Below are 10,723 nucleotides of genomic sequence, written 5' to 3'. Positions count from 1 at the left end.
ATAATGATTAATATTCCTCAAAGTGCAGAAATTAAATACTACAGATAATAGGTAAAAGTATCTTTATTCAGTTGTTTTACATTAATTGTATGTATATCTTTACAAAAATATTTAATTATGACACAAAATATTGGAATAAAATTATTGATACGGTGTTATTTTTCATAGATATTTTCAATTATACATAACTTATAATGTAGGTTAATAATTTAATACTTTTACACAATAATTTGCAGACAATGCGACCGATGAAGTCTATATGCATAAATATATCATCATCATGTTAAAGCAAATGCTGTTTTTATTTATTATCGTTTTTTTTTTGTACTCCCAACATCACGATGATTTGTGTTAAAAAAATGTACATATATTATATTTTACATATTATAGTAAAATATAAATTCGTTCTTTTATAAATATTAATAAAGCTTTTGTATTATAATAGCAAGAATTACGATTAAAACTGCAATACTGAAACTTGCAATGTATATTTTTGTTTCATAGTTCCCAGATGAATCTGTATTAAGATCAACAGTTTTCACATCAATTTTATTTTGAGAATAGAATTCTGTAGGGTCTGTTAAAAAAAAATTTTATGTTAGTATACATACATATATATAAATACATATAATCTTTCAATCAAGCATGTAATACTTACCAGCTTCGAATTCAATGTCTTTTTGAACATTACTTTCCTGAACCTCTAAGTCTAGGAGTTCTTGCAACGATAAAAGAGCTTCTTGAGGTCCCTCACCAGGAAATAGGTAGTCTGACAATGTTACTTTACTTTCAGGCAATGCTATTAATACTCTTCTTGGAGGTTCATGTAATGTTATATTTTCTGAAAAAGTAATGAAATGAACAATTTTGTACAACTATTTAATTTCTTATATGGTGAAATAGATACCTTCTGGAGATCCATTTTCTTCTTCAATCAAACTATCCCAATGCATTTCTAATCTACTTGCTAATGACCTTATTATGTCTTGCTTTATTGCAGCGTTAGCTTCTTCGACATTTGCTTTTTGATGGACGAAAGTTCTACTTACTAATTGTCCAATCAAACGTATAGATACATTGCATGGTGTTATCCTCACATCTGAGTTAAGATTCTTTTCATGCTAATAATTCACAAGATAAACTGTTATATTTATTTATATTACTATATATTATTAAAGACAAGTACTTACACATGGAATATATAAATTAATTTGAATTGATCGGTCATTATTATTTTTTTCATTATTTCTACAATTTCTTTCATCTTTCTTGTTTTTACTAATTAGCTCTAATCTATCACCTGGGGATCGAACTTCCCCTTCAATAACAATAAGGGAAGATTCAATGATATCCGACACACTCTTTAAAATATCTTGTAGTTGTTTTTTAAGAGTTTCTGGATCTTTATTAGCAGCAATGAGAAATAGACGATCAAAATCAATAAATGCCTCGAGTTGATGCCATTTGGTTGCTTTGGCTTGAAATTTCCAATCTACTGGTTTTAATATTTCATTGCGGATTTCTATAGATTTACAAGTGTATCTAAAAAAAATAATAGAAAGTTAAATAATGATGAAAAGTAATTGTTAAATATATTACAATATATCATACTTTTGTGTAACACTATTTAAAGATAAGATAAGATGTTCTTCATTATTATCCCCACATAAATATTTATTACATGATAAATTTTTTTGCATTGTTGTAAGAATAGATTTTAGTTTTTGTACATTATTATTATTATGTGAAATATCCTCTGGACCAACAATAAACGTTCCAAGGACACGCATTCCACCAGGTAACATTCTAGTAACCTGTAAACAACAATATTAAAGATCCTTTCTTTTTATGATTCTAAATTTTAATTACATTTATTTGATATATTTAAAATGAAAAAACGTACATATTTAGCATGATCTGCAACCCAACTCTCTGGTATATCTTTTATTGCTTTAATATGGTTCTCAGTAGCAGTATTTTGTTCAGATTTTATTGTGGAACTAAGCAATGATTCTTCCACTACGTTTTTACCAAGGGGTGGTGGTGTTTTTGCTAAGTGCACAATATAATCTTTTTGACCAGCACTCTGTAATATCAATCGTAATTTACGTTAGATGATATACAATGAAATCATTGAAATTTTAACAATATTTCAACCTTTCATCTAAAGCAACAATTCCAAAAAGAACATAAGTTAAATAAAATTGTATGTATTTTACGACAAAAATTCTATAAAAATGTACGATTTATATTAATTGAAATGATTTAAAAGAGTCTGTTAAGAAATACATATGTTAGGACAAGTGACAAGAGCAGAGATGACGTGAAATTGGAACATACAAAAATCGAACCTGTCCCACAATTAGTCCTATCGTATATTCATCTGGTTTTGCTAATGACGTCAAATAATTATGAAGACGCTGTTCTGCATATACAGTTCGGCCCATTGCTTTTGATGTTTCTGTAAACACGTAAATTGTATCACAGCCTACTATGTTAACGTTACCAGTGTTATCACTGGTTGTACAGCGTACAAACCATTGACTAAGAATAGGATAGATTATGCATGCAATTCAAAAGAGTGTTCCACAGGCCCTGGCTCGGGCTACACAAGCTACGTAGCCTCTCATGGCATTTTATTATCACATGCGACATTATCGGTTCAGTATAGGTTAAGATACCAACGCTACTGAAATTGTAGGAATTATAATTAATGATATTATAAGGAGGAGAGGTAGGAGAAGAAGAGGAAAATGAATTATTTGTTAATAAACCAATGCTGGAATATATAAGAGTACCGTTAAGATTCTCTGACAATGAGGATTCAATAGAATGGTTAGCGATTGAACGGTAGATAAATTGCGAAGGGCAAATTGAGGAAAATCTAAGGAAAATCTTTCGAGAAATAAAATTGGAAAATAGATGTGCTCAGCTGTTGAAAGAAAATAAAGATTTGATATTTTCGTTTCATCTTCACAATCTTCCTCCTGTTTTTTTGTCATTATTTTACTAGATGCCAAATGAGAGGTATCATCTATTTTTAATATAATTTGAAATGTTCATCTTAATATAATCCTCTTAACTTTAACAATATCAAAATTCATAGAATTAATAAATTTACGTCAGTAACGAAAATAAGATAGATAAAAATGGTTAGTTATGGGGTTACACAATTTAGCCGTTACGTCTTCATGTCTTTACATTTTACCAATTGTCAATTGTTTTTTCTATTTTTATTGTTTTTGTAAATGAACATGCATGTAAAACATATATCAGAGATACATATGTTTTATCAGAAATATTATTCACTGTTCACCGATCTATTATTAAAAAATTGATATTTAGGTTTTACTATAACAAAAATATTATCCCGACAAAAGTAAATTTAATATTTAAATCTAAAACATTATCGCCTGTAAAAAATATATTAAAGTTATTGCACCATTCTACTGATCCATTATTGTTTGAAAGTGAATATTCTCTTTTCTTCTCTAAAAAAATATAGTAAACGATTTATTTCTCCTTCTTAGGCAACTTATCATTAATTTCATTATTGCACGATTTTGTCATTCTCATACTTATCTATCTCGGATAGAAAAGTAGATACGAATTTTTTCATAGAACTGTACAATTAAATAGGCTCTTGTTTATGTTAGTGTCCAACCAAACAGAGTAGATCCCTAGCTTAAAACTTAAATATATAGGTTCTTCTGTATGCTAAATTGTAATCAAAGGCAGATCCCTAATTTTATAGGTTCTTGTATATGCTAATGCTCGTTCCTTTTAACACTTGGCCGCATGGTGCAGCACCTGTACTGTGAAATAACTAGAACTACGTGCGTAAACACTCATTTCCTTTCTGACTATATATATCGCAAATATCCGTGGTAATGCGAAGAAAGTCCAAAATTGATGGTTGCTTTTTTTAAACATCTAGGACAAATATTAAATAATTAATAAATTATTCCATTTTTTAATAGTTACATTTCTATATTTAAAAATGTAACTCCCGTTGTCAGGATGCATGCGTTCATGAACAATAAGGCATGACAGCATGAATACGCTTTATTAAATAAATTATATACAGGTTCTCTCACATACAGACATTGTCGCATTATCAAAATGCTACATACTTACTAAATAAAATATAAATTATAGTACGAAAAGATCTTCGACTACAATAACATTGACTTTAGAGGCCTTTACTGCTGAATCAACATGTCTAATTCCAAATACTCTCGTTCTTTCACATATTGAGGCTTGCAATTATACCTTATTATTATAAGTAAATAAATTTTTTAAATATCATCTTGCTGATTTTGTTGTCATAAAAAAAATTTTGTTTAAAGAAATTTTATGAAAAAGGTATAAAATTTTGATTTAATTACAAACCCCGAGTAAGAGAGTATCATCATTCTTTATGCAAGTGCCAAAAAGATATAAAAAAGGCTAACGTATGTATCAAATGCGAAATCTGAAAATGATTTCATGTTCCTTTTTCGTACCAATTCCTTCTCCTTTGTTGTGTCCCCCATCCAGGACTCTCATATATCTGGTTTACAATAATAGATATTATTAGAATTATCACAGTCTGTGTATTTACAGTTTAAACGTTAACGTAATATCCTTCTTAAATTAATTTAGCAGCGTTCTTTTTTCGTGTGATGTTGTTTTGAAAAGAACCTTAGGGGAATTAGCTCTATCGTTGTGCATGGACGGCAGAGCATTACGGAAAAGAAAAAATATCTTCAATTTGTATAAGATAAAAAGAAAAATAGAGAAAGAATACTTCAAAGGCATGCATATCGGAACTAATGTTTCTATAGCTACTGGATAAATCTGCGTATCGTATGAAATAATATCAATAACTTAATTATTAATTACATCTTAAAGTTGGACATGTCTTATTTGTATCTTGTATTTACACCTTAAATATTTATACAACGTTACGCGGTAAAAATCTGAAACGTTTTTCTGTACTTCTTCTTTTTTATGAAACATTTTCCGTTTTGTTTTTTATATATTTGGACGTTAACGAATTATCCATTTTTTTTTAAATTCCTCAATCATTGAAGATCATTCAAACGCCCAACAGAGTAACATATTCTATTTAACTTATACGGCAGAGACATACAATTAATAAAAGTAGAAGAGATACAATAACTTTCTGAAAATTATACAAGTAACGAACTGGAGGAATCATAAATTATCACAACTATGACTCACTCATGCTTATTTAACTCTCCATAAAACTTTCATCAAGAGAAAAAGATATCAATATCTCACGAGTCCAAAGATGATAATTCTGTTGAGAAATTTTATTTTCTTGTACTTGTAATATCCGTTCCTCCTACTGTCTTCCATATGAATTAATGCCCTGCATATCTTTCTCAGATTTCTTCCTTAAAAGAAATTTGTAATGATCTTATTTCAAGGACCTTCCTCTCATCAAACTTCGATTCAATTCACAGGAATTAAAGACTTTAAATAAACTATTCTCCAACCAAAATGCACAACTTTCTCAAGCAGTTGGATAAACAAATGACAATCATTCTGTTTTATCGTATTCTGCACGCTGTACATTTTAAACATTTTAGAATACCAAGTATTCTATCGTGCGAATCCAAGAAAATCTGTGAGTCTATCGTTCCAATCATGAAGCCAGTGAGTGGGTCCATGGCTCGGTTGCCTCTGTTTGCAGGGATTGATCTCTGACTCCAAGGGCATGTATTCTTCTCCCCTGATGCAGAAATAACTCTTTATCGGGCTTCTACACATTGGACACCGATCTAGCTTGCCAAAGCAGGATGCGCAGATACAAGTATGTCTGCAAGGCAACAGAGCACGCGAAAGAGGAAAGTATTGGCAAACGACGCAGAGTTGTTCTCCGGCTGTGTTCCATAACGATCCCTCGGGATCGCCGGTCCCGGAGGCAACCAATGCGCCTCTAGTTGAGCTACCATTGTTGTTACAAGGTTCTGCGAGGGCTAGAGCTGAGCCTAGACCCGAAGACACGTCTCCTTCATCATAGTTCGTCGAGTTACCGGTAGCTAGGTATAGTTGCTGCAACAGAAATAGTTTCATCAGTACAGAATTTAATTTGTGCTTGAGATAGAAATATGGTGTGTCTCATAAAACTATGAAACCACCGTAAAATCTTCAATCTTTATATAGGTATCAGGCACCAGATACAATACAAGAAAATGATTAAAAAATTGATTAGTTAGAGTGATAAAAGTTATCGTTACAATTTTATTTTATTATACTCTAAACTCAACTTTTGTGCAATAAAATGTTCTGTTATACTTATATACACTGTTATAGAACAAGTATAAACTAATTCTTTGAAGAAAATTATTTCTTATAAGTAAAGGATATAAAAGTATATAACGCAATATATAAAAATTGGAAGTTTTCGAGTGGTTTTCCTGATGTTGAATTTGAATTAAAATTTGTATTTGAATATAGAGACTTACCTTAAGACAAGACAACTGGCCATTTGCCTGTTTCAGATATTGCGCCAAGATCGAGGTTGGTAAAGTGCACACGCTGTCTTTGATGTGGACAACGTTTACCAGAGCCACCTTGCAAAGAAAACAAAACTGAATAAGCTAATGAAGTTGTAGTATTTGTATTTAAATGTCCGTTTGGTTTAATGGAAAAACGAGTTTAATTAATGATAATAAGATTGTAATCGAGTCACGCAACGCTTGTTATATTTCGACAATATACATTAAAGTAGCTGCTCCTTTGCATTTCATTTTCAGTTATACGTTATTTTCCGCATTGCAATTATCATTGTATTTACAGAATTTAAATCGTTTCACAAAAGTTCTAGGATAAATTAGCAATTAAGATGACCGATGCTTTTGTAAAAACTCAGAAGATACCCACGGTCTCGTCTGGATGAGGATCTCCATTATCCCTGCGAGTTAAGAAGATTACTAAAGGATAACAAAGTCTAGGTGGTGTTCCAAGTTCTAATTCTGGCGCTGGAAGCGACAATCTCAATGTTTCTTCCCCGTGTGGTTGTCTACTGTATTTCTCAATCAAGGAATTATCAGTGGTACCATTAACGGTAATGTTAATTACGATACAAATGTTTACAAATTATAAAAGATAATTAAAAAAAAAGAATAAGAATTAAAATTATTTTAGAAAAAGATACGTTTGTAGTGGTGTGAGATACTGCGCGTGACCTTGAAGAAGAGTGCCGTTCAAGGACGCATCTCTGAGGGTGCTCCAAGGTTTCCAAAGCGCCAAGTGAAGTTCCCTTATACTGACGCCCCAAAGCGCCTGCAGAGAGTACTCGACTTGACTTGATACTTCGCATTCTACCTCTGTAACAAGAAAGTAAGAGGACATTTTAGTATTATACCTATATACAGGGTGATGTATCAATAATGTTACAAGATTTACAACTTGTTCATATAAAAGATATATTCTTATAAATAAAAAGATATTTAAGGATCATTTGTTATTGTTACAGCGTGGAATCCTACTCTTTACTGACTAAATTTATAGTTCCATTGCTTTTAAATTTTCTCCTCGAGCATATCATCGTTAATTCACACAAATGATTATTATACAAGTAATACATTCATTATATTCTACGATTACTTGATAATCATGGAAGATCATGGAAAATCATAAACTAGTGGAACGACTATATACCTACTGAACGTTCGTTTTATTGTAACATAATAAGAGCTAAGAGTAACTCGAGAAAAGAGTTTCGCAGCGATATGTTAACCGTATTATTTCACATCGTGACGTTACTCAAAATGATTATGTAACAAGCCTACTTTCAACCTTTTTTTTCCCTCTCGTCTGGTTCCAAGATATCTCGGCCAACGGGGTTTCCAGGTCATGCGTGAGAGGACAAACCACAACGTACTTCCTGCAGGTCTAATTCTCGCGAATACTCATTGTCCTCTGTGAAGGAGTACCTAGGAACCCTACTCGTTTCGTGGTTATTAGAGTACCATTTACGATCTCTGCTTCTACCATCTAGATCTCTTGTGTTTCAATATAATAATTGGCTGGCAGCTGCGTCATATCAGCCTTTCAAAGGCTGTACTAATCAACTGCATAAATTGAAAAATGGAGGAAAGTGATGTGAAGTTACGAGCGTTATCTTGGAATTCTTTATGCCATCTTCTTGCTTGTCGAGAAACTGACTGAAGAAAATCAAATCGAGAAATTTACTAAAAGCGGACTCGATTAATTCGAAACGATGATGAAACTATTTCGAAGCTTTAATCTCGTATCAATTAAATTTAGATTTAAAAGCGTACGAAAGTCGAGGCGTATAACATTCGAAACGCAACTATTTACAATAATTACACTGCTTATACGCGATATGAGATACGTTGAACTTTGCGAAGTGATAATGTGTATAACTATTCCGCGAATGAGTCATCGTACCACGTATCTCGAGAACGGCCTTTCTAAACTCTTTGACGTCAACTATAATTCTGAGCTCTAACAGGTAATATGTGTAGTATATCCATAAACCTTTCCGTCAACCTTGTCACACTTATCCATGCTAATAAAACGCCAAGTAGATCTGTTTACCAAGCGAATTAACGAATCGTTGTGTTTGAGAAGAGGAAGAAATAATTGCAGGCGACGTTTCGTGGCAAAAAACGACACAGGAAGCGGAGGATCGTGACCTGAATCTCGTAATCTCGGGTCTTTTACCTCGAGTCACTTCTTAATTCGAGGTTCAAACAGGCAGACAAGCCAAAAATTCTCGTCGTTCGCGGAGAGGCTACCATCGATGGGAGATTGTTTTGAGATCACGCGGGGCTGGTGTGAACGAAAGTGAAAGCTGCCAAGATGGATCGTCTAACGTGGTAGACTCCGACGCAGACGAAGTATCAAATCGGCCAGTCCACGAAGCCACGAAATAGTAGAACACAGAGTTCTTTTTTAATCGCGCTTTGATCGAGTCTACGCGAGGTCTTGCAACAGAGTTCATCTTGAGACGATCAGTGATCCACAAACCGAAGATCTGAAGATTCAGATTAGTCAAGTTACCTGTATTCAAACTTGTGTTCATACGGGTACAATAATAGCGCGATGAAAACAGTATAATTGCGAATTAAAGCATAGCAGAGCCATTCGTGTCAACAGACAGTAAATATAAAAATAAAACTTTTACATCAACGCAACAATTCTAATGCAACTTGGATGCGCCGTAAGGTTCAGCTTACATTCTCATATATTTTTTTCTCCTATTGCCAGGTGATATGGCAAACGCAAAATTGCACAATTTCGAGTTAGAGCATGGCTGGTCAAGCATAACTGGAGTGGTTGGCAAAGACTTAACACGTAGGCTGTGATAATGAGCTGCACGATGTGGGTCAAACTTCATGAATGATATCCTAGAAGCTCTGAAGGGAACACGGGCCTGACTTTTGCAAGGTAGACTAGTATACCTGAAACGTTTGAAACTCTAGAACTTTCTGTATAATCTGATATTAATCTGAATACTGAATGTTACAGTCTTGAGTTTAACAAAAAGCTCCAAACATCCGTTGAATGCGTTCTTCGACATTAGAAATCCCAGAAATCTGATTTCTCGATTCTTTAAAAGTTTGCAAACGAAGCTTCTTTTCGAAGAGCTTTATCCTGCATAGAGTTAATCCTAAGAAATGATTTAACGCAAGTCGAACTAAATTGCACTATTGGATGCAAAAAGACCTCGGGGTATGTAAGCTCTTTTTGTGCAAAACGCGTAAATAAAGTAAGAACTTTGACGTGCTCCTTAAATTTTATTTTCCTATATCTAAAATCGCCGACGCCACAGTAAATTTTGAGAATTGATATTGCCTTCAGAACGGAAATAGTCAATTTTCAAATAGAGATAGTTTTATTTTTTAACGATGTAATAAGATAACGAAGAATTGAGAATGGATAATTTGCAGAATAATTATCTTCTGCTATCAGACACGAGAAATATGTGCATTATTGTTGCGATTGTTTATAGAAAGCAAAATATTCATTGCGTTACATATGGTGACATTTAAAATATGGAACTTATACCGTGCAAAGTTTAAAATAAGTTCACTACAGGTTCTAAAAGCTTACGGTTGACATTGAAGTTCTGCTTGTATTCAACAGTAGAATTGTTAATGACTGACCTATCTCAATCATGAGGATTCGCGAACCTTTCCGATCGACAAATACAACATGATCGATTAGTCGAGTGGTATATACAACGATGGAATGGATCGGTGAAAGGCCAGTCAGCCAACCAGATCAACTGCAATTGCACAGTATATTGCACTATGATCACCCACGGTTTGACAAAGTGAACACACATAAATCTCTTGCCATTCGATAGGTGATAATGGACCATGTACCGACAATATAGCTATTTATTTTTGACAAAACTGGTTTTTCATAAAGGTAAAATTTTTTGATAATCTAAGTTTCAAGTGTTTGATTTACAAGACTGTAATTAACCCAAATTCCAAAGTACAGTTCAGTGGTTCGGTTTCGTGGCACGAAACTCTTTCGTATCTTCCTCGCAATCTATATTTTCATTTTCTAATTGAAGTCGGTTTTCGTTAAATAGTTATCGAAGAAGTCTGCGTTCGAAGTTGGTCGCTTAGAAAATATTGGAAGTTCTACTTTACGTTGCTGGAAATTTTAACTCTTCAAATTCTTTCGTATTTCCCATGGAATCTATATGTTCAATTTTCTAAGTGAAGTC

The 10,723-nt window shown here is 32.9% G+C and overlaps 2 protein-coding genes and 1 long non-coding RNA gene across 6 annotated transcripts in view; 1 reads left to right on the top strand and 2 right to left on the bottom strand.

Moving 5' to 3' along the window:
- Positions 1-45: 45 nt before the first annotated feature.
- On the bottom strand, positions 46-2,856 carry LOC100642255 (protein odr-4 homolog). Of its 2 annotated transcripts, XM_048409604.1 has the most exons (8): positions 2,539-2,856; positions 2,352-2,461; positions 1,904-2,086; positions 1,612-1,814; positions 1,191-1,542; positions 908-1,121; positions 659-841; positions 46-577 (listed from the first exon to the last, which is right to left on the bottom strand). In XM_048409604.1, exons 2-8 carry the CDS (start codon positions 2,445-2,447, stop codon positions 420-422), a joined length of 1,389 nt encoding a protein of 462 aa, XP_048265561.1. In that variant the 5' UTR covers positions 2,448-2,461; positions 2,539-2,856; the 3' UTR covers positions 46-419. The 2 variants fall into 2 exon arrangements, with proteins under 2 accessions (XP_048265561.1, XP_003398574.1); XM_003398526.3 differs by lacking the exon at positions 2,539-2,856 and having other exon boundaries at positions 2,352-2,532.
- Positions 2,857-4,047: 1,191 nt separating this feature from the next.
- Positions 4,048-10,723, bottom strand: part of LOC100643334 (cell growth regulator with RING finger domain protein 1) — a 42,194-nt gene continuing 35,518 nt past the window's right edge. For all 3 annotated transcript variants that reach the window (XM_012312403.3, XM_012312402.3, XM_048409611.1), the window contains 4 exons: positions 7,169-7,340; positions 6,895-7,036; positions 6,477-6,584; positions 4,048-6,063 (listed from right to left, as the gene is read on the bottom strand). In XM_012312403.3, coding sequence (XP_012167793.1) covers positions 5,611-6,063; positions 6,477-6,584; positions 6,895-7,036; positions 7,169-7,340 — 875 coding nt within the window. In that variant the 3' untranslated portion in view covers positions 4,048-5,610. The remainder of the gene's footprint in view (positions 6,064-6,476; positions 6,585-6,894; positions 7,037-7,168; positions 7,341-10,723) is intronic.
- On the top strand, positions 8,165-10,376 carry LOC105666117. The gene is made up of 3 exons (XR_001099020.3): positions 8,165-9,141; positions 9,250-9,429; positions 9,511-10,376. It is a non-coding gene; the product is annotated as an uncharacterized LOC105666117 (long non-coding RNA).

The sequence above is a fragment of the Bombus terrestris genome, chromosome 10 (assembly GCF_910591885.1).
Source record: "Bombus terrestris chromosome 10, iyBomTerr1.2, whole genome shotgun sequence".
Classification (NCBI taxonomy): domain Eukaryota; kingdom Metazoa; phylum Arthropoda; class Insecta; order Hymenoptera; family Apidae; genus Bombus; species Bombus terrestris.
This window is presented reverse-complemented; position numbering and strand designations above follow the sequence as displayed.